General features: G+C 40.4%; 1 protein-coding gene and 1 non-coding gene across 4 annotated transcripts; one reads left to right on the top strand and one right to left on the bottom strand.

The window, feature by feature from the left end:
* Positions 1-559: 559 nt before the first annotated feature.
* Positions 560-23,586, bottom strand: mst1rb (macrophage stimulating 1 receptor b). Of its 3 annotated transcripts, none has more exons than XM_034122009.1 (21): positions 23,090-23,586; positions 18,262-19,563; positions 13,816-13,992; positions 13,602-13,724; positions 11,891-12,061; positions 11,627-11,787; positions 10,177-10,312; positions 9,926-10,062; positions 9,525-9,704; positions 8,869-8,968; positions 8,564-8,782; positions 7,761-7,907; positions 6,962-7,115; positions 6,741-6,830; positions 5,970-6,176; positions 5,775-5,855; positions 4,153-4,334; positions 3,915-4,024; positions 3,605-3,770; positions 2,893-3,029; positions 560-2,029 (listed from the first exon to the last, which is right to left on the bottom strand). In XM_034122009.1, the coding sequence occupies exons 2-21, from the start codon at positions 19,465-19,467 to the stop codon at positions 1,798-1,800; spliced, it is 4,116 nt and encodes a 1,371-aa protein (XP_033977900.1). In that variant the 5' UTR covers positions 19,468-19,563; positions 23,090-23,586; the 3' UTR covers positions 560-1,797. The 3 variants fall into 3 exon arrangements, with proteins under 3 accessions (XP_033977900.1, XP_033977899.1, XP_033977898.1); XM_034122007.1 differs by having other exon boundaries at positions 1,798-2,029; positions 5,970-6,179; XM_034122008.1 differs by lacking the exon at positions 23,090-23,586 and having other exon boundaries at positions 5,970-6,179; positions 18,262-19,467.
* Positions 3,255-3,342, top strand: trnay-gua. The gene is given in 2 exon segments: positions 3,255-3,291; positions 3,307-3,342. It is a non-coding gene; the product is annotated as a tRNA-Tyr (tRNA).
* Positions 23,587-24,316: the final 730 nt, after the last annotated feature.

Below are 24,316 nucleotides of genomic sequence, written 5' to 3'. Positions count from 1 at the left end.
TAACTATGTTGCTATTCTTTGGCCAAAAACACACACGTAAAGGATGCTGCATCCATGTTGCTTTTAGGGCAAACAATGCTGACCTCTAGTGGGGAAAGCAACAAAACACAGCAGCCTGATAAATCATTGGAAGCATCACCCTCCCTTGCTTGGTTTTGTACACCAGATTGTACTTTAAAAAGTGTTACATAGTGATGTCACTATGCTTCAGAAGTAAACAAAGGAGTTGCTTCAGGCATGTTTTAAAAACATAAATGAAAAATGTATCAATGAATCTTTGATAATGTAACCAAATAATAAAATCTGTATATTTTAAAATGTACTAAGGGCTTTTATCTCAGTGCCCTACATTATTATTATTATTTGTTTGACTTATTTTCCTTTCATAGTTTAAGTTGTACACCCTCCTCTGATACCTATAATCCTACAGTGTTTTATCAACAAACATTTAGAAATACACTTGGAGGACATAGAGCAAAACATATTTCAAAATCAAAAAGCAGAGTTTGCATACATCCACATATTTACTTGAAGTCCACAGAATGAGCAGAAATCTATAAACAAATAAATATTTTAATTTATTATACTATCTCAAAGACATTTCTGTCTGAAATACAACAACAGGGTGACGTCAGATTGCCTTCAGGATATTGTGTCTAACATTGTGATCCATAATATACAGAACAATCATTACACTGCAAGACAATTAATAGCATATGTGTGAATGTCATACCTAAACAAATATACACGAATGGGCTCTGTAACAGTACACTATGTTGTAAAGAAAGCCACTGAATTACATAAATGCTCTGCTTTATTTAACATCTTTCCTCAATACCGTAGTCAACACTGTTGGACATGGAAGAACTGGCTCTGCATGTATAATATCCATACTGTATGAGGATGAAAGAAACAGATATATGGAAAAGACCCCTGCTGTGCGGAAACACATCTGTGCTGGGGAAGATTTGAGTCTTTTTAAACCAAGCCTGTTCTTTTTTCCATCTTTACTTCAATTAATGTGAACAAACTCCCTTGTTAGCTAACTAACTAACCAGCTAATTAGCCTCTTATGGATACATCTTGTTATTTTCTCTAGCTAACAAGGTAGTACCACAAAACTGGTTTGATGTATCGTAACGGACATATGTTATCTGAAGGGAAACTAAATGTTTTTCAAATTATTTTAAAGCTGGGCATACACTGTACAGGCAGCTGTGGCTCAAGAGGTAGATGGTCGTCCTCCAGTGGGTTGTTTGATCCCCAAGGACACTTCAACGTGTCGAAGTGTCCTTGGGGAAGATGCTGAACCCCAAATTGCTGGGTGAGTCTAAGTGTGGCACTCAGCAAGGCAGCCTACGCCTCTGTATGACTGTGTTGGAATCGGTGAATGCTGAGTTGTATATTTAAAAGCAATTTGACTGGCAGTAAAGTGCATCATATTTTAACAAATTTTTAGACATGCAACACCAATTTTAAAGTAGGACTGAATGAAGGTTTGTTGGGTGATGTTGGCTAAGCTGTGTTCAGGGATAAGCGAGGACCGATGGTGGCGCAATAATGCTGTTTTTCGTTGCTCCAAACCAGACAGTGTATATCCAGCTTAAAATGAGAGTGGAAGCTAAAAACGTTACTTATCAATGGCGGCAACGTGACAGCCCTCGAATATGGCTGCCCTGAAAGCATCTCTGTTTCCAATGCTGACCAGTAGGAGACACTGTTGCGACTTGAGGTTGTTTCATGCCCTCGCTGTTAGCACCGATACCAGTTTAAAGTGGAGAGAGGAAGAGGAGTGGATCAGGAAGAGATGGAGCCTGAGTCTTCACCATCCGTGGAGTCGTTCTCGTCCGCAGACTCTGTGAAGGCCGGGTAGGGCCTCGGCTGGTCCAGGTTCACGTAGGTGACGTTCAGACTGATGTAGTGTTCTCCCTCCAGGCCGGTCAGGATGGTGGCGACGGCCAACACCAACGTAGAAAAGCTGGGCCTCAACTCCGGATCAGGGTCCCAGCACTGGAGCATAATGCTATACCTGGAAACAACAGAGAAAGAGGCTGAGTAAGGGACAGCTCAGTCCACTACACAATCAAATCTGCCCATATTACAATTTTAACAATCTGTGATTTGTTTATTATGTTACATTGATAAAGATACATTTTTACAAACCATTTTTTTAAATATGGCTATTTTAAAATCCTGAAATTCCAGATTTACTGACTTTATAAAACATTGTGTTTGTTTCCAAGCATTCAAAAGCAGGAGCTTCAAGGCCAGGCAACCAGGAAGTTGGTCTCGCGCAATAAAGAGTTTCAGATAACACACACTTTTTTACACTTCTTTTCTTTGGATTAAACAAACAACATATAACAGTGTTATCTATTGAGTGTAGAGGATCTGGTAGGTGGATTTTGTTTCTTCTTCCACATTGGTCCCTGGAAAACACTTTTTTGAATGAGTACAGGGGAATAGTTGATTTATTCTCTATCAATCTTTAAGTTTGTGGGCAACAGTTTACAGTCCAATGGATTTATCATTAAAGCGGCAAAAACGTCAGACCAGTGTGTGTATATGTGGTTTTGACAGACAAAGTTCTTTAAAGTGTTTTGTAGACACACATTAACTCCCAAACTGCTTTGCGTAACTGTTGAAATAACATAGTGGACAAATTACAGGTTTTACTGAGTGACCGTTAAAAAATCTTGTTGTTACTACGTGGACTTTGTTCTTCCGTTTTCTAGTACATCTGTGTTATTATTATAGTAGTGTTCATACTGAACTCGCCCTCCATTATGTGGAGCTTAACTTTGGATTTATGCAAACTAAGCAACCGCAACTAATTTACAGCTATTCTATGGACTTATTCAACAAAGCCAGCAACACAATGCTCCTACTTACAAAGGGTCAGGGCAGTACTGAGGCTGGGGGAGCCTCCGGCCCTTCAGCAGGTAATGTGTTATGTCATAAGGGTCCACCTCTGGGTAGGGGCTCGTTCCTCTGGTCAGCATCTCCCACATCAGCACACCAAAGGACCACTGCGTCAGGAGAGGCAAACGTTACTAGTACCAGTACACATGTACATACATTAACTTCGATTCAGTCTTGTGTTTTGCAGAAATGTAAAGAAAAGGTTAGAAATCAACTTTTAAAGGAACCCTTATGGATTGATTTGTCTCTCACTCTAAAACTGTACAGCTTTGTACACATACATAGGAGGAGGGTCAATGATGAGACAAAACGATGGTGGTGGAAGATAGCCCCCTTCGATAGCTCAGTTGGTAGAGCGGAGGACTGTAGGTTCTAATGACAGATATCCTTAGGTCGCTGGTTCAACTCCGGCTCGAAGGAAGTGTTTCAAAGGTGTTTCCATTTGGAATTCAAATAAATGGATAGCAATTTCTCCCTGTCAGCGAAATCAAGCCACATTCCTCTGTGTTCATGCAGACGCTGAACAATATGCAAACAAACTGATTGTGAAACATTTGTGGCACAGTGCCATCTGCTGGAGTATCAAGTCTGCTCAATAAGTTGTGATTGAATGTCAAGAGAACCAATGGAGTCTCATACTGTGTCCAGGCAATATCGTTCAATGTCGCTCCTCTTTACCCACCACATCAGACTTGGAGGTGAATTTCTGCGTCTGCAGACTCTCGATGGCCATCCACTTGACGGGCAGCTTGGCCTTCCTGTGATCCTGAACGCTGTAATACTCTTTATCAAAAACATCTCTGGCCATGCCAAAGTCTGCCACCTTCACTGTGTATGACTCGTCCAGCCTGAAGGCAGAAAAAGTAGAATTATAGTTTGTTGTACTGCATTGTGACAAGCTGAAACATCTCCCCACGCTGAATAAAAGAGTTATTCAGGCCCTAATGGCGGTAGATCAATTGCTGCTTTCTCTGCATATCGTTACGACTCACATGCAGTTGCGTGCAGCGAGATCTCTGTGAACAAACTTCTTCTGAGCCAAATACTCCATCCCCTTTGTGACCTGCAGCCCGAAGCCAATCAGATCCTTTACGGTGGGATTCTAAAGAAATCCCACAAACAAATGACAAAACACAATTTAAAACCGTTGAAAATGTACATTGTTTGACAGATGGGTGTTCATAAATTCAAAAAGGATTAATTTGCACTGTTTTAATGTAGGATTCCCACCCTCTTCTCGCAGCGGATGAAGTGCCGCAGGTCCCCGTGTTTCATGTACGGCAGCACCACCAGAGGGAGGCCTTCCTGCGGCAGGAGGATGCCCAGCAGGGAGAGCACGTTGCTGTGGTGGAAACCCTTCATTATGATACCCTCCTTCAGAAACTGCTCCACCTCCTCCACATCTGTTATTCCTGATGACACACAGACATACATACATAACCATTATGTGCTCAAATTTAAAGGAAGGGTGGCACTGAATCGCAATTTTAAGAAGCTGCTATTAAGGGGGAAAAAGTATTTTAAAGTGTCCTTAAATGATATATGAAAATATGGAATGAGGCATCGTCTTATTAAAGGTGGGGTAGGTAAGTTTGAGAAACCGGCTTGAGATACACTTTTTGTTATATTCCATGGAATGCTCTTAACATCCCGATAGCAATGAATATCTTAAGTGCTTTGACAAAAAATCCATAAAAAAATGTCATCTGTAAAAAGTACGACCAATCATTTTAGCCGGCCCGGCTAAAATAACTGGATGGCCTACCTGCCTGTCAGCCTTCCATCGGGGCACAAACTTATCTCGTGCCCTCATTGGTCATGTGCGCGTTCGTGTGTGTTGGAGGAGGGGCTCTATAAGGAAGTGGCAGATTTTCTCCGGTTGTGTATTTTCAAATTCTAGCGATCTCGAGCCGGTTTCTCAAACTTACCTACCCCACCTTTAACTTCTGGAACAGAAATCTGAACAATTAGAATTAGAAGTAGAATTAAAGGAGTTCAAAGAAGGCGTTTACCCTTTCTATCATAACAGCCTTAAAAAATATATTTTCACAATGTTTATAGGATGTTCTTTTGCTCAGGCTATGAAGGATACATAAAAAACACCCTCTGTGAAAAACCTTAGGAATATAGATAAGGTGTACCCTGTAGAGTTTGGTGTATGCATGCTTCTGCTGGATTTGTTTTGCATACACTACAGGTGAGAAGGGTCAAACAACCGTACTCATAGATATCATCATGAAATATCCCAAATATATTACTTTCATTAAGAAAGTGATTAACTATATTACAAGTTATCTGACATTTATCTGTTTCAATCGGCAAATGAGGCAATATCAAATGCTCACTTTTGGTGAATTTAAGAGAAATGTACAAGACACTAATAGACACAATTTAATAAAAGAAACACCACATGTGTTCTCTTGCATGTTTTCTTCCTACTTCTCTGAGTGGAGACATTGACTATAGAGTAGGAACATCGTTTTGCCTGTCCGGCCTTAATAATAGACTTTAAGCTGCATAGAAATATAGTCGCTATATAAGATAAGATAAGATAAGATCTTTAATTTGTCATTGTACAAGTACAACGAAATTACAATATAAACTCAAGGTGCAACAACAAGACAATATAAAAACAACAAGACAATATAAAAACAACAAGACAATATAAAAACAACAAGACAATATAAAAACAAGAAATGGGACTTAAATAGACATGATAGGGAATATGTACATAAATAAATAATAAATTAAATTGCACGATTCCCCTCGTATTGCACGGAAGACATGATAACTTAAATATTAGCAGCGTTAAGTGCACATATGGCCCTGGGATATATATAGAAGTTACTCACTATTTAGAGACTTGACAGCACAGTGGATTTCTCTGTTGTGTTGGTCAGTGAAGTAGCCGTGATAGACCGTCCCAAAATGACCTAGAGGGGGAAGAAATACAGAATTACTGTTGTTTCTCTCAAATAACACAAAGCGTACACAAAGCTCCATAACAAGTGTCTCTTGTTTCAGATTAAGGCGGTGGGGTTCCTCACCCTTCCCTATGATCCGGTGGTGTTGCACAACGAGCATCTCAGCGGGAATAAGAACATCCTTCACCTCCTCCAGCAGCTCGGGCCGGAAACTGGAGATGGAGATCTTCTCTGAGGGCATGAGGGGGGTGAGGAAGGGATCGAGGCCCGATGCAGCGTAGCTCAGGAAACCCCCCTGACCCACCAGAGGGGTCGGAGGGCTCAGGGACGCTACTGAGAAAGACCATTATCTCTTGAAAAATATGTGTTTCTGCCTTTCTTCCAGCAAAAGACATATACAAATGCATACCCCATGGAAACAAAAGTACAATCATTAAATAAATAATCACGTTGATGTAGTTAACAAACATTATTATAGTAAAGCAAGTTAGTACTGTATACATATGCTACACAAAAGCATACAAATATGATTAGTAAAATAAAGCTATTTTTACTGGGTATTTCCAAAAGTCAGATATTCTATATTATGCTTAAAGAAGAGCAAATATATTAGGTATTTTCTTTGTTTTAGTAAGCCTTGGAAAAGAAAATACTAAGATTTCATATTTAAGGACGTCCTGATAGTTTCGCTAAAAATGATTTCTGATAATGTGCACAGAAAGTCTTGGGCAGTCCAACTAGCAATGGGACACTGTGCCCTTATCATTATTGCATTTCACACAATGGTCTGGATTCCTGGCCTCAAAATAGTGTCATCGAGACTGTAGAGGGGTTTTATTCATGACAGTTATAGAGGTATGTTTGTCAGAAGCAAAGTGCAGTATAGATAGTCACCTCTCCTGTAGTCCCCGATGGGCGACATCTCCATGTTATTACTCCCAGAGTGGTTAGCGCTGTGGTTCAAACGGCTCTCTACCATGGAGGCTGAAAAACATTTCACAACTCTTTTTAATCATCAACCCCAGAAGAAGAACATCCCACGCAACACCGGGGATGTTCTAGTTGAAAGACTTGTGTAATTCATCCCAAATTCCCAAGCACAGAGAGGAGCCCACCTTTCTTCTTCTTCCTCAAGTGCTTCATGACAACGAAGGCCAGCACCGCCCCGGCCACCAGAGCCGCCAGGATCCCCAGAACAATGCCCACCATGTAGTGGTTGCTGACCCTCATCACCGTACCGACGTTATGCACCTCCCCGTTGATAGAGATCTGAAAAACATTCATCATTCATCATCAAACACAAAGATTATGAAATGAATACATAATGCATGCCGACAGGTCAAAGTGTCAGAATGTTCTGGATTTATGCAAAGAATGTAACAAATGTGTGTAGTTAATGTGAATGGAGCTTTTTCCCTTTTTGCATATATAACGGGCCTGAGAGGGAAAAGATCAAAGGAATTGTGGTTAGCTGTTTTCTGTTCAAGCTGTTTTTCTCTCCTCGGTTTATGACAATATAGAAAAGAAAGTCTCGGCTAGAATAATCTTTAAAAGATCCTTTATTTAATCTTTCACATGGAGAAAACTTTTTTCTGAGGTTTCTTCTTTATTTTGTAAAAAAAACAGATTCAATAAAGTTATAGCAAGTGAAGTTGTAATGTTGTTGTTGTGTAGCACTTATTTTTGCCACAGGAGACTGCCAGATGTTCTACATAGGACTAAAGGAATTCATGTTTTCTTCCAGGTGAGTCTAATTTCCCCATGCACGCTACATACAAGCTACCAGACTTAACTTATTTTTCCAACTGTTTCACAGATGTAAATAGTGAAGGGACTTCCTGGAGCCCCCTGTTGCATGCTCGTTTTACCTAAGACAGTCAGTTAATCATCATTTAAGCTTCCCGCCTGATTTACCCTCACTGGCTGTCCTTCACTGAGGATGGTCATGTTCTTGGGGATCCTGCAGGTGATCTCGTTATCCAAGACTTTAGCATCACAATCTACGCCTGCCACCGTCATGATGATGGTCATACAGGAGCTCACCAGATTCAGCTTCTGATGCTGTGCAAAGAGAAAATAACATTTGAATAAATTTCATTTCATTTCATTTCAAACCTTTATTTATCCAGGTTGTATCCCATTGAGATCATTGATCTCTTTTTCAAGGGAGACCTGCTCAAGTAGGTTCCACATGAAACATTAAAAACATAAACAGAACAACAAAAAGGACATCATACAGTAGCATTACAGGGATTACAATTTACATGACTATCCACATGCACAGGTACCAACAGCTTCCGATTCAGTAGCATCCAACCGAGCTTTAAAAACATTTAGTGGCACCAGATTGCTCAGTTTCCATTTCAATTGCAGACTATTCCAGGACAGTGGAGCTGCGCATCTAAATGCTATCTTCCCTAAGACAGTCCTAGCAGTTGGCACATTTAATAAAACCACAGCATGCGATCTCAGGCAGTAGCCACTTACAATTCGCCGTGAGATCAGGGAGCAGATGTAGGATGGAAGTTTCCCTAACATGGCTTTATATATAAAAATGTACCAGTGACTGAGCCTCCGTACAGTTAGTGAAGGCAGACCAGCCCTTGCATACAGGGTACAGTGATGGGTTAATGCTTTACAGTTTGTCACAAATATATAAATCTATAACTTATTTTGTCAGAAATTCAAAACATAACACCCTCAGAGCTTTCTCTTACATGTAGTGACACTTCGTCAAAGCCAGGGTACAAATTCAGCACGTGTCCCTCTGTTTCAAAAGGTATGGGCTCTCCGTACGGATGATAGGAAAACTCTTTGTTCCAGAGTCCCAGCGCTCCGTCCATGTCGAAGGAAAGCTCTCCTTCCTCCGTCTCATCCCTCAGGAACACGGGGGAGACGCACTCCATCCTCGTGGGCAAGGACTTACCTATGCACTCCTGAAATAAAACAATGTGTTCATACTTTAATGCCAGGTACGCAGATTCAAATACAACTGTGTTTGTTAATATAATGAACATTGTACCCTTGTCACAGGTTTCAAGTGGCTCTCATTGGGTTTGAAGCGGATGATGGTGCGGTAAACAGAGTCCAGGTTCTCCCCCCAGATCACAATCTTTGACCCCCTGCAATTCAGATAAATGTCAGATGGAGTCCTTATCATCAGAAGTGGAAGAAGTACTCCGATTATTTGCTTAAGTAAAAGTAGCAATACTACAGTGTAAAAAAGTATTACCATAAAAATGTACTTTAAGTACCAAAAGTAATGTTCTCGTTGTGCATAATGGCCTATATATTTTAACATATTACATTTGAAAGATGATTATTTGTGCATCGATATGTTTGTCACTTTAATGTTTCACTTGGTAAATGTGTTTTTTTAAATCATATTATACACTACTGTATTAGTTGATTTATATTTTGTTTCAATAACCTAAATCTGCAAAGTAACTAACTTAAAAATACAACGTTTGCCTACAAAATGTTGAAGTATAATTAGCAAAATGTACATAAAAATACTCAAGTAAAGTACAAGTACCTAACTTTTTAATTAAGTACAGTACTTGAGTAAATGCACTTTGTAACATTTCACCACTGATTTGCACCTCTAGGGGGAAATATGTTTCCTGTTAAATTTGTTATATGAAAAGAGGAAAAAAGATGGAGGTCTCAGTGGCGTACCTGTCGAAGCTACAGTCAGGCAGCACGGCTGTAATGATCGGGTTTTCTTTGTAGTAAAACACCTTTGTGGTGAGGATTGGAGACTTGTCGATGAAAACACTCAGAGGGACGTCCCTCACCTCTGAGATGGGCTGGGACAGACAGATGATGGAGGACACGTTGCCTTTGGGCTTTGTGACTCTGTGGAGAGACGGAGGTATGGGAATTACATGCCATAACAAGTAAGTATGCCATAAATCAATATATTTTGCAGGTTCAAAAAGTACAAAATACTTTAGTTCTGAGTCAGTCTTTGGATGCCAAGACCTGTCGCATCACTCTGTATTTTCCCAAACCATAATTACACTACACAGAAGTTGAGGTTAGTGTAATGGAAACAGATGATATAGGTATTTCCAAACCTCTTTATAGGACAGGGAACATCATTGAGAGTGACTCTCCTCGTCTTCCCAGCATCCAAGTGAGGTCCAGTCACTGTGATGAGCGTACCCCCAACACGAGGTCCATAGTTGGGCTGGATATCTGTGATGTTGGGAGTCTGACAGGACAGTAAATTAAAGTTATTTGGCAAAGAAATGTCTTTGAAAAGTAGTAGCAGATTAGTTTGAAAATGTAAAGCTTGTATGATGTAATCAATAACGGCAAGAATTACCACAAATATGAATCCTGGCATTTCTGCCTTCCCGTCAATAGAGTAGCGTCCCTCCACCTTGCCCTCATGCACCTCCACTGTAATGTTAACGGGTCTGGACAGCTCAGCAGCCCCAGAGCGAATCTTACACACCAAGCTGAAGAGCAGCGCCACAAAACACGAGTGTCAGGGACAAATGCAGTCACTGCAACACCAGCTTTCAAGTTAAAGAAATCCCTTGACTCTTGTGAATGCCTTTATAGAATTAGCTTATTGTGTAAAGACAATTATTATTTATTTGTACGACTTTTTAACAGCACTAGCTGCGTAACTTCACTAAATGTGTGCTATGTGTTGTGCTAATTAGCAAATGTTAGCATACTAAAATTCTAAACTAAGAAGGTAAACTTCGATAAAAAACACTACCTGATAAAAATCAGCATTTTAGCATTATCCTTGTGACTATTATAATACCATGATGCTGTTAGCTTCTTGGTACAGCCTAGCGCTGCTAGCGTGTCTTTAGACTTGTAATGATTAAAGGTGGGGTAGGTAAGTTTGAGAAACCGGCTCGAGATACACTTTTTGTTTTATTCCATGGAATGCTCTTAACATCCCGATAGCAATGAATATCTGAAGTGCTTTGACAACAAATCCATAAAAGAATGTCATCTGTGGAAGCCGTAATACTGTAAAAAGCACGACCAATCATCTGAGCCGGCCCGGCTAAAATAACTGGATGGCCTACCTGCCTGTCAGCCTTCCATCTGTGCACAAACTTATCTCGTGCCCTCATTGGTCATGTGAGCGCTCGTGTGTGTTGGAGGAGGGGCTCTGTAAGGAAGTGGCAGATTTGTTCCGGCTGTGTATTTTCAAATTCTAGCGATCTCGAGCTGGTTTCTCCAAAATTACCTACCCCACCTTTAAGTCGTTTTGTATTGCCTGACATCGCCAAACACAATCTTAAATGCCAGTTTGTTCAGAAGCCCTTCATTTTCGATTTACAAGGGGCTTTATTAATGTGCGTAGACCAAAATTGCACTGAAAAAGCGCCTCTAAACATATGAAGTAGCACTGACCAGAGTTTTGCTGTTTTTGCCATAACAAATGTTTAGCCTAAAGTTGTTTTTAATTTGCCTGGGAACCAGATGACAATGTGGGTTCATGTTTTATTTGCTCTGGCAGATGCATTTGCTATTTGGTCATCATCTCAAAAACACCCCATGTTAGATGAATGTAAGTCAGATATTGTAGAGTTTCATCCTAATCTTCTACACAAACAGTAGACTTAATTGACTAAAGCCTAGTCTGACAAAGTTGTGTTCTGTTTTTCTCACTTTCTCAGAAAGCTTCCAGGAAATAAATAACCAGATGTTTCTTTTTATTCTTTTATAGCGCAAGAAAATCCTGAGGGTACAATTTTACTACAACTACAACAGACTGTTCTTGGAACCAAAACAAAGACACTCACTGCGTGTTATTGCTTTTCACTGCAAGCACAGTGCAAGCAGTCTGCCCCAGTCGGACCTGGTGGGTTCTGGATGTGATGGCGGGTCTTAAAGGCGACTGAAACTCCCATCCACACACCGTGAACTCTGTTTGACCATCGGGAGGAGCAGTCCGTGGAGAGAACTGCGTCAATAAAGCAGAATCTATAGTGCCATCTTTACTTGAAAATGTTTTTATTAGTCGCACAAAGAGACGTTTTTCCCTTGGATTAGAAAACAAACCTCACCCCAGTGATCCCCGGCAGGCAGGACCCGTTCCTCCACTGACTTTGACACTCGCTCTCCCAGGAGCAAACTCCAGAGCACCAGCCACAGCCCATGAACTTAGGGGCTGTCAGGCAGATCGCACAGGTCAGGAAGTGTTGACAACCTGGTCCTCTCTGGGGCACCTGGATCATCTGAAACAGAGAGATTTTTAAACGGTAGAATATTCAGGTCATGGTTTTGGTTCCATGTATTATTTTGTTTCTCTGTTGGTTGGCTCTACTGGCAGGATTTGCATGAAACTTGGTGGAAGGTGTAGCATGGGACAAAGAAGACCCCATTACATTTTAGAGTGGATCTGCATTGCAGTGCTTGGCTTTTAAAAAGTAAAACAATACTGGGCTTCATTTAGCACCAAGGCAAGGCAAGTTTATTTATATAGCACCTTTCAGTACGCGACAATTCAAAGTGTTTTACAAAATAAAATAAAAGACATTTAAGAATAAATACAGTAAAAACACATTATATAATGGCATTTAAAAGGCAAATATAATAAGATAAACACAACAGTTATACAATACATGAATAAAAAGCAAACTGCAGTGTGAATATGAGCAGTTCAATTAAAAGCAGTTCAATTAAAAGCAGCGGCAAAAAGGTATGTTTTCAGTCTCCATTTGAAAATAGTAAGAGTTTCTGCGGACGTGCACGATTCAGGCAGTTTGTTCCAGATTGTCGGGGCATAATAGCTAAACGCCGCTTCTCCATGTTTTGTTCTTACTCTCGGAACCCGAGAGCAGACCCGTCCCAGAAGACCTGAGACACCTTGATGGTTCATAATTGTGCAGGAGATCGTTGATATACTTTGGTCCTAAACCATTTAGTGATTTAAAAACTAGTAATAGAACTTTAAAATCAATTATTTGGCCGACTGGAAGCCAGTGTAAAGATTTCAGAACCGGACTGATGTGATCCACTCTAGTTAGTGAGGACTCGAGCAGCAGCGTTCTGAATCAGCTGCAGCTTTCTGATGGATTTTTTTGTCAGCCCTGTGAATACACTATTGCAGAGTCTACTGAAGATGAAAGCATGGACAAGCTTTTCTAAATCCTGTTGTGATATTAGTTTTTTAATCCTAGATATGTTCTTCAGGTGATAGTATGCAGATGTAATAACTATTGAAATGTGACTGTTAAAATTCAGGTCTGAGTCCATCACTACACCTAGATTTCTAGCTTTATTAGTTGTTTTGTAGTCTGCCAACTGAAGGTCTGCGATTACTTTTAATCGGTCCTTCTTTGCTCCAAAAACAATGGCACCAGGCTGTTCAACAGTCATATTCAATACATAGCTCTTAGTGCTACTGTATAATAAAGTACAAACATCTGTCCCACACGACCGTAGTGATTACTGATCCAGTTCCAGCTTCTCCTTGCAAAGTCATATCGAGTTTATTGATTTGCTTTAGTCCTTCTCAGGGTCACAGGGGATGCAAAATATCCCAGCATGCACTGGGAAGAACGCAGGAAAACAAAGGGGACAGGTCTCCAGAGCATCATAGGGTCAATATCAGGCAATCTCTCATACTCCCAACTCATTTGTTATTGTAATGTAACCCGACCTGCATGTCTTTGGTCTGTGGGAAGAAATGTGACCCCTAGAGCCTAGAGGAAAGTGATACCTACTAAGCCATTGTACACATTTTTATTTATTTAAATAAGATTGCTCTAGTACCTTGTCTCCAACCACAAAGAGAAGATACTCTGATGAGTAAACGGCGGCAATTGAAGACACTCTCTGGTTCTCTACCAAAGAGTAATTGGCAAAGATAATTGGGCTGGATCGTGTCAATACAAGCTGCCAAAAAAAACACAACATACCATGGTTAAGTGAAGATAAATAACAAGAATAGCTAATAAAAAAATATGTAATTTGTCATGCAGTATACCTGCAGCAGGCGTCCAGTAGAGGTGCCGATATGAGCCACGGTCTTGTTCTCTATGGTTGTGACCAGCAGAGATGTGAGCAGGACGTCCGTTAGCTGCCTGTTGAAGAGGTCCACTCTGTAGTAGGGCTTTGACACCATGGTGGGATGGTCTCTGCATGTGGCGTTGTTCTCCATGCTCTAATAACAAGGCCACAGGAAGCAGAGGGAAAGGAAATCAGACGATGACGAAGATACTCAACACTTACTCAACAGTAACATGTTTGAACTAGGTTGATAGTAGAGCTTTGTAAAGTGGAGTAGTTAATTAAATGGCAGACAATGTTGTAAACAGCTTCTCATTTAAGGACAATTCCCTATTTTCTGTTTTATATAATATAAAACTGAATATCTTTGGACTGAAAAATCGTTTTTGCACTGTTTTTCTGAGAGAGAACAAACAAAGATTTGACACTAAGGTCTACACCAGACCGCTGGCCTTTAGAAAACAAAAAGAGCAAAAGAAGAGGTCTGACCTCACTTGATTTCAGATTTAGCCATGTTTAAATTCAAATTATAATTCAATGTATTCTTAACTTGAAATCAGTTCTAAAACAAAACAATCAGAACTCAATGTTAAGCCAAGGAAAAAACATTCCCAATGCAAGGCTCCTTATTTCCAAAGCTTTCAACTGCATTACATATCACTGGGGCCCCCTTGTTCAACAAAAACACAACAAAGCTGCCCTCTTACATCCCCATAAGGTAGAGAAGGGGAAAAAGGCCCTCTCTGGTGCCTTTCATTAACGCAGTGCCATATAAGCTGCCCTGCTTGCTAGAAAACATTCTTTGGCTGGTGTCCAACCACATACAGCTGGAGCACTTTATTTTATTGTTCCCCAATGTCGCTTAAATGGCCTAAGCCTGCCACCCATGCTCCGTTGTCATGGAGATGGGCCTGTTGGAACAAGCCAATAATTTGACCTGGATATTGACAGCTCAGATTATGTGTGCAAAAATGTAATTCTCAGAAGATCACATTTTAGTTTTTTTAAATGTATCGCTGTAGTAAGAGAGGCCCAGCTGTTAGCTTGTAAGGACGTGCTATGAGCTGCACCGGTCACCAGGTTAATCATGATAAATAATGTCCCTGGCACATCAGAAGCACAAGGTGAATCTGCCACGATAACATCATTTCATAATTTAAGAGGCCGTGATAAATGGTTATGTGCGGAATTACTGACAGAAAGATTGCCTGCTGGCTATAAACGCAGAGCAGGGCGGATCACTGTTTGATTAAAAGGGAGTCTGTAAACACTGGGTATTAGCCTCAGGACAAAATATAAAAAAACTTTCTAATTGTTTTCCTGGCATCTAAAAGGGAAACAGGAAACTGGGAAATAAGCATCTTTCGAATTAAGTGAATGCAAAAAGAAATGTTGGAGGACATGAATCCTCCCCTGTCTCGTGATGTAAGCCGAGGGTTAAAGCACAAACAGCATTGCTTTTGACTGAAGTAATTCACCTCCAAACCCAAGAGGAGCGTGAAACGAAAGCATAGTATTTGTGAGGCACAAGATGACGTTGTTGGCACAAAAAGCTGCTTTGATCTGCTGAGAAATGGAAGAACCAGGATTTCAGATTTTTTTGGACAATCCCGCTGGCAGGAAGTTACTCAAAACTCAGACCAGCAGCCAAAAGCAGCAACACAGAAGAAACCTCAAGACAAAAAGGTTCACTAGTCAGGTGGAAAATGTTCTTTTGAAGGCAAATACAAAAGAGAACAACTCCATTAAAATTTTTGTTTTTCAAGATTTCCATCTACTATGAATCCTTCAGTTAAAAATCAAAACCAGTGATATTTTGTCAGCCTGCCTTAACCTTGAACAACAGACAAAATCTCAAGCTGCAACTCAGTTCTGGGAATGTCACTACATGTTAATTCTCAAACTGACAAGAAAGTATTTTTAGTTATTAGGGAATACAAAGTGGTACCACAAACTCCCACTCCTCCCCACAAGCCACCATGTAGATAACATAAGAAATAACATTATGAGAAATATGTATAGCTTCTGAAAAAAATTAAGCAGTTTTCCCACGAGAAATTACACAAGTAACCAATGCAGAGTCTAAATGGTATACCTAAATTCAAACTGTTGCCTTAAAAGGACATTGAATACACTCACACCATGCCAGTTAACTGATACAACAGGAAGGAATGAGGCTAACCTTTTAAGACAATTTAATTTGCTCTTACTGTCTGACCTGAGAAATTCACTCAACAGATGCGGAAAACAAGTCATATAATGTCAATAACCCTCAATCCCACCTGACCCCTGTCTAATGTTCATTCCACCAGTGTGTAGGCTGACATTTTCCTAACTTGTTCATCCAAAAAGCCATTTGTATCCATGTTTTCTTGGATTTACGAGTGAGTGCTCACTGAATGCTGATGCAGGGGGTTCTGTTAGCATTTCTCTGTTTTCTGGATCCGGATAACATTAATGTCACTTCCTTTTTAAGCCTACTGTAATTTGAAAGATATAACGCCTGATGAAGAGGATGTGGATAAAGTCAGGTCAAAGAGGAGTAATACACATGTTTGGATTACCTCACACACCTTTTCTATCGGATGATCGCAAAGCTTTCATGTCAGTTCATGACTGCAATTCAATTAGCTGGGTTGTTTGTTTTAAATTACTGTTTAACCTTTGGGGAAATATGTGGTTTGGTGTTTTGCCAAGAGTTTGATGAATACATTCATCCATATCTGTCATGTCCGCTTGGTAAATATGAAACTAGTGCTAGCAGGCAGCTAGCTTAGCTTAGCACATAAACACAAAGCAGGGTGAAACAGTTATCCTGGCTCTATCCAAAGCAAAATAATCGACATCCCAACACTACTAATTATCATCATGTTATGTCTTGATTTTTTTAAGTCAGTCTTTGCAGGTTGTGTGGCAACTTCGTGAACAAGACACCACCCTTAAACCATAAATTGTATTTTCAACCACCTTGTTTGGATTAAATAAACAAGATTTTACTTGTTCATTAGTGAGCTTGAGATGTGTTGAAAGCATGGCAGATATTTGTTTGTATTTTTGCACAGAGCTAGCATAGCTGTTTCCCTTGTCTCCGGTCTTTATGCTAAGCTAAGCTAGCAGTCTTCTGCCTTAAGTGTCATAGTTCTCGAACACACAGGTATATGAGAGTCTTATCATTTGACACAATAACCACAAAAAGCTGGAGCCGTGACACTGTACAACTGTTTTGTTTCATTTCATTACTCATGTTTGGCTGAAACTACAGAAGCACAGTCATCTTGCTCCTGCCAGTGGTGTAGAGCAATGTTTACAGTATTTCATAAACTAAAATATGTTTCTACATAATAATCTGGAAAACACACTTGAGGGTTTTATCCTTGTCACTATCATTGTTGATCAAAACCATAACATCAGAGAAACTCCTACTTAGTTATTTTATTCATTTGGATTTCATATTTTAATTCTTCATGTTCAAACAAGCTGTCATGGAGTCTCTTCTACACTCCCAATGTGTAATTGCCTTGGGTTAATGTTGGTATGTATGTGGAGAGGATGATTCACATTCCTCTCGCTCATTTGATCGACACTTTTATTAGCCAGGTGAACATGTGATGCTTGAGAAATGCTTGTTTATTTGTGTTCAGTGTTTCTGCTCTCACAGGTTTTTCTTTTCGGGGACTTTAATTCCGTGGCAACTTTAGGAATTAAGGATTTTTTTCTTGTCTTTTGTCAAAATAGTAAAATAGTACTATCTGCAAATTAGGGAAGATTGATGCCACTGAGGTCAAGGCCATTACCAAGGCCATTATTTGATACGCACGACCAACCATTGTCGATTACAATACAAGCAGATTATAGTTTTCAATGATTTCCTCCAGTCATAACAAACTAAGTATCCTTACTATCTTTTCAATATGTACACACATGTTAAGAAAACAGGTAATATATGGCTCACATGGTAAGATTTTGAACAGGACCTGCCAAGATGTTTCACCCTGAGTCAGCAAATAGTTTTCCATTTGAATGAGTGCAGTTCACCCGGATACCTCAGATGTTTTCTATTTTGAGTGAGTTCTATAAAAGTGATTGATGTATTGGATGATCTTATCCAGTAGACTCCACATACCAGCCCTTGACAAATCAGACACGCACACAACTGAATTTACCTTTGATCTACACCTGTCTGTACCTGTCGGTATACAGTAGTACAACATTGCTTTGGTTGTGTCTATATGGTGACCCTCAATTTGTAAATCCCTAGCAAGATGTTTATGGTAAGACATTGACCTTGACTGTTCAGGGTTGAGATAGGTGGTTGGGCAGCAAGTCTTTATGATTCTAGAGTGACCATCTTAGCCTTGAATAAAATCAAAAGTAGACAAAATCAGCTAGAAATTGGTGTGTGTTAGCAGACAGATGGGCTCACCTCATGTGGACAGCTCTCACAGGACTGGAAATGGCAGAGCCCTCTAGAGAGCTGCTCTGGTCCAGACTCACAGCAGTCATCAACCCCATCTACGATCGCTTTGTTCACGTTGTCCATTGGGAAGGCGCACAGGGCAGAGTCCTGCTCCGTGACCCCGTTGTCATCAGTAACAGCAAAAACTCCATAGAGGATGTCATCCTCCTCCTCCGCCCCTAACTCCTCTGCCAGCTCCCTGCCTGCCTTGCCAAAATGGGCTGCCTGGACCACGTTGTAAACCACATCCTTATAGGGCTCACTGGCTACGTTCCTCCGTCTGCGTTTTGGTTCAAACCGACACTCCAGGATCACCTCACGATACCTCTTCATCTCCCATTCATTCCTTGGGAGTCGGCCCAAACGAGTCTGAAATGGAGAGGATTCCTGATCTGGACTCTCTCTCTGAACTGAGACGAAGTAGACAAACTCCTGAGTGAAAAAGCTGTAGACATATTCAATATTGTATGTCCTCCGCAAACCTGGAAGGACAGTCAGGCTACGCACATCCTTGTAGAAACCATCTTCTGTGGCCAGTGGTCGACGCACCGATATAGACTTCCTTCCGTAACGCTGGGTCACACTGTCGTTGACTGTGGCGGCAACAAAGAAGTAGACAGTCTGACCCTCTTCCACCATGGTGACTTTGGTACCGAGAGGACTAGCCACACAGTCAGGACAGTTGGCGGCGGAGTTTGTAACCTTTCTGAACAAACACTTTGAAAGAGTAGGAGGCTCTCCACTTGAGTTAAGTTGGTGGAAATGGCATACACCATACTGAGAACTTCCACAAGAGTATAAATACATAAAGAGGGTATCCAACAGCAAGACCTGATTGTTTGTGTCCTCCAGGAAGTTTGGATCCTTGTCAATGTCGCACATATCGCATACCCGACACTCTGGGCTTCCCACTGGCCCAGTGTGGAGCTCCCACGCCTTCTCCAAGCTTCTGTTGACGGCTTCAATCACATTCTTAGAGGCAACATACACCTCCTGGTAATACGAGTTGTTGACTATGTTCTGGATAGGACCCTTAGCCTGGAAGAACGGCATGGTGTACACAACGGAGAAGTTGACAGGGTTGGGGTAAAGTGAGGGACAGTTGGCCAAGGCAAAGGCCAGCAGAGTTTGGATACAGACACATGTCCCCCACTGTGTTGTCCAGTGCACCATCTCCGCTGAGAGGAGGGGGAAACAGCACAGACAACGTGGGGTTACCTCCAGGTCTGATGTTGGGACAAGGGCATCCTTAATACACGCCGCTGATACCTGAAAAAAAAAGTAGAGTAAGTAATTTAGAAATATCTTGAGCCTGAAAACTCATAACAATAAAAGTACATTACCTCCGCTTGATTGTTTTTATTTGTCAGCAATATTACAGAAAAACTACTGGCAAAATTGTCATGAATCTTGCTGTAGGGGTGTAGCATGGGCCATGGAGGAACCCATACCATTTTATAGTGTCATCAGAATCATTTGGTGGATGCAGCTATTTTTTTCAACCTCTGTCCCAAGTGCCCTTCTAGTTAACTAGCTTTTTTTTCATTGCCCTCAAACTCATCTCCCGGTTTTCCAAAGGAATTAACCGGTTTCTTTTGCATTACATTACATGTTACTTGTTAGACGCTTTTATCCAAAGTGGCTTACATACTCAATACTGTGGGCAACCCCACAGGAGCAATTTGGGGTGAAGTGTCCAGGTACACATCGACATGCTGACTGCAGTGGGGCTCCCCTGATCCGAACACCAACGCACTAGTCCACTGCGCCACACGCAAATGAAACCTCTTTTTCAGAACTCATCTACTTAATCTGTAGGCTTAAGCTACACTAAAGCTGGTTTAAAACTTTAAAATGTGTCAGAAAATGTTTACTTCTCAAGAGAGGATTAGGAATATATCCTGAAAGACTTCTATACAATCTGAGGTTGTAAATCATGAGAGAAGTAGGATCATTTTGTCCTAGACTTATAAACAATCTGAGGTGTTATTATTTTATAGAGTCTATCTATCTATAGCAAGGGAACAGTAGAAACATTGTACACCACAATGGCCTGACAAAAAAAAAGTTTTATGATGATGTTACCGTGGATATTTTTGACTAATGACATTTTGAACCAATATCACTGAATGTACTGCACTGAAACAGATCTAAAGGCCCTGACACACCAAGCAGTCACCAGAGAACTCGCCGACGCCGACTGTTGCGTCGCCGTGTTCTCCTGCGTCTTGGCCATGTGTCGCACTGGAACACACCGCAAAGACTTCAGCCGAGCACGTACGAACTGCGCATGCGTGAGTGGCCATAACTCTCCTTACCAGCAGGCGGCGGTAGTGTGTATTCGTCATTCAAAAGAGGCAACAACCGGAAGACAGAGAAGAAGAACAGACTGCGTGATCTAAACAAACAACAAATAGCGTGTGCGTTCCATTTTCACTCTCATCCATCAAAAACATGTTTCGTGCGGTCTGGAGCTATCAGCCATTGGAGTATTGCTTGTGGAAGACATTCTCAAGCAACCGTTTCGCTTCTCATTCGCTAGCTGAACAGCCAATCAGAGTGATTTCTTTGTCCGACTGCATGTGGCCGATGCAAAGGCCGTGAAAGGCCAAATAAGGCGTGTCACGGCCGACGGAGCGGGACACACCAAATTGAGTTTGGGCGACAGGGCACGCTTCGTCGTCCGACTAACGAAAACGGCCGATTTCGGCCTGGTGTGTCAGGGCCTTAAGGTGACAACTACCCTCATCTCGGTTGAGCCAGATGAAGATGAGAGTACATGTGGTCATAAATATAAAAGCTTCCTCTGACTCACCTCAAACACTTAGAGGGACTGTTTACATAATAAAACAGAGTGCTGTGTTTTGGTCGTAGACAATGTATTAAAACTATTTGTATTGTGACTTCCTGCACGAGTCATTCAGTCTAGTCCTGTTTATTCTGGTTAATCCAACATCTGTTTCTTCCATTGTGAGTCATGCTCTTTTATGCAAGAGATCTGAAAGTAATCAAAAGTATCAACTAAAACTGAGCATTTTTCAGTGGTTCGTCTTTATCCGTCTTCAAACAACCAACCAAATGGAACCGTGTTTCAAACTCTGAGCCCTGTCTTCATCCTGAGCAGCCGTCGGTGGATCATTAACTAGACACATCAGAGTTAGGCTGTTTTCAAGAACCTGGCCTCTCTGCTTTGCATTCCTGTCACAATCAATACGTGCCTCTCAGGGGGAACGATGTGCACGGACTGATGATCATAAGACGACATGTGCCTTTTTAAGCCTCAGGTGCAAGAGCAACGGCTTGCTTGCTCGTGCCAGAGAATTTCCTCAACGATTATTTTTATATTTGACAGCAGAGAAACTTTAATCTGTCCAATATTATTTCAAGAAAATATCAGTTTTTCGGTTTTAAGCACTTATGTGGAAAGTTTCAGATCAAGTATGGCGTCCTCACATCAATAATTCATAGATTCCCACTAAAGTTGTGTTACATTTTAACATTTGCCGGTCCAAGTGAAAGGTTAAGGTTAGAAGACATGGGTATACATAGTAATGACACTGATTGACTTTCTTCATGTTCGTGGTTAATAAAGCAAATGGTTGAAATTGAGTTTCCATTCATTGTACTAAAGGTGCTATTTACAGGCTGGTCAGCATGCAGGATTTGTACCACTGTAATCCATCACAGGGGAGTTAGGGATTCACAATATGGATTTCTTTTATGGATTGGCAGATAACCAATTATTGCCAGTTAACCCAAAATGTCACATTATGGTGAATTAAGGTTGCAGGATTTTGATTAACAGTTCATATGTTACTTTTATTCCTCAACATTTCTGACTAGTGAATTTGTATTCTTGGCATCCAAATGGATTGACATATTTGACTTCTCTTTTTTATTATCGTTTAATTACAACAGCATCCTGTGAGGCTATGGGATGCGGACATTGTATTGGCTGCATTGTGCAACAGCTTTAATGAATTAGTGCCGGACACTTTGGTGGCAGTTCATTAGAGTAATAGAGAGCATCTCTCTTTCATCGATCACAACACAGATATCCACAGGGATTTGAGAAGGCAATCTGCTGTACAAACAATCTATGGTCAAAAACGAATTGTTCCCAAAGGACATGAAGTATTGATTCAGCGGCAGGACATGCATCCTAAACAAAACCCAACAGTGCGGAGCGACAACAGTTACAAAACATTAATATAAGGATGGTTTCTTTTTGTTTATTCTTCAAAATTGATGGAAGATGAATCGAGGAAGTCAACATGGTAACCCAAATCAATTCTAACAATTTCACAGAAGCAGCATCATGTTTGTAAGGCCTTTTCTTGTCCTTTCTTGTCCTAATTGATCTTATCTCTTTGTGTATGCCCTTGTTTCCTATCCTGCTCAGTGAAATCATGCCAGTAGATTCTGGCTCTATTCCAAATATCAAAATGCTTCCAACAAATGCACCAAATAAGGCAACACCTTTCTCTGTGAATGGTTATCAGCACATCTTTTTTAGTTGTCATCACATAAACACAACTTGCCAGTTGCAACAAAAGCAACTTGTACTACAAAAAAAATGGGTTTAAAATTAGAGGTACAATATGGTTACACTTTTTCAAAACAATATGACATGTGTAATGCTCCTGTTATACTATGTTTCTGTACGGTTGTTCTGCTTGTCGGTTATAATATCTATATATTTGCTATAATATATAATATGTTATTCTTTTAATAATGTTCTAGTTTCTTAAATACTATCCGTTTCATGCAGCTGTGAGTGTTGTGAAGATTTTACCTGTGCAGGTTAGACTCTGTCTTCTTCAGGGAAGCACACTCTGCCAGGTTCGCTCCTTGTCTTGACTTTAGAAAAAGCGCAGTGAGAATGGCTCTTTGCTCAGGTAATTTCAAGATTATTACACCTTTAGAATGAATTTGTGATCAAAATGAAACCCGGACAGTTCTCACAATGCGCTGTGACATGTAAAGTATGTTGGTTTCGGATTTAACTTCACTCCCAGGTTGGGTAAGTCCTCTGAGCCTCAGCGCAGCTCCGGGCTCCTCCCTCCTCACAGCAAACCCAATTAACCCTCATTGTGTTGCTGTGCCCACCTTTTAATGTGACGCACGTGATGCCATCATGCAAGTAATTCGGTAAAATTAGAAAAAGATATCAACGTTTTCGAAAGGATCAATAATATAAAAAAAAACTAAAAAAAAACCTTGGAGAACTTACATTGCTCTCTGTCTGCACCCGGAGGAGAGAGACTCCGCAGGGACCGTCTACAAAGTGCAACACCGAAAATATATAACAATACAAATATTCAATAACTTCCCCGGCAACTACGGTAGCACCTTATTCTTTGACGGGGAAGTTATTGAATATTTGTATTGTTATATATTTTCGGTAATGTGATTATGGTAGCACTGCTACCATAATCACATTACACATTATTGATCTCCTGCCGATCAGAATACATACTTGTTTTGAAGGAAAAGGCTTTTGCAGAATTCTATGATTTTTCATGAAAGTTCCTACTTTTTTTAAACATACTGCACTCACTTTTTCCTATTTTTTTTCCTATACATTTTCATTGTGTTATTCAAAATGTTAAACTTTGACCTTTGTCATATTTAGACGGACTATGCCATGCAAGTTTTTCAGTTTTCCGACATGCAATACCATGTTTTTTCTGATATTTTCAACATAATCTAAATATGACCAAAGTCAAAGTTTAGAATTGACTACATGTTGTTTTTTGTTATTTAGTGACATAGTGTGCTATGTAATTCTTCCTGATATTTGCGTCTTATATACTACATGTATTTTTTTTTCTAATATCACAAATAACCATACTATGCCTTTATTTTTCTGATGTTTTTTTGACATCATTTTGGTCTGTTTTTGTATTTTTGACACAAGTTGTTTTTTTCTAAAATGTTCGACATGCTATACTGTCATTATTTGGGATATTTTCAACACTACACCATGTCATTGTCACACCAGAATGCTCTCAGATATTCC

This window comes from Trematomus bernacchii, unplaced genomic scaffold, assembly GCF_902827165.1.
Source record: "Trematomus bernacchii unplaced genomic scaffold, fTreBer1.1, whole genome shotgun sequence".
Lineage (NCBI taxonomy): Eukaryota > Metazoa > Chordata > Actinopteri > Perciformes > Nototheniidae > Trematomus > Trematomus bernacchii.
The sequence above is the reverse complement of the archived record's forward strand: the minus strand, read 5'-3'. Positions and strand labels throughout refer to the sequence as shown.

Excerpts from the sequence above, each read along its gene's own strand:
- mst1rb (XM_034122007.1), bottom strand. The coding sequence starts at position 19,467 with ATGGTGCACTGGACAACACAGTGGGGGACATGTGTCTGTATCCAAACT. Across the intron at positions 6,831-6,961 it reads CTTGAGGAAGAAGAAGAAAG|CCTCCATGGTAGAGAGCCGT; the intron begins GTGGGCTCCTCT and ends AATGTTTTTCAG. Across the intron at positions 4,025-4,152 it reads TCATCCGCTGCGAGAAGAGG|AATCCCACCGTAAAGGATCT; the intron begins GTGGGAATCCTA and ends GGATTTCTTTAG.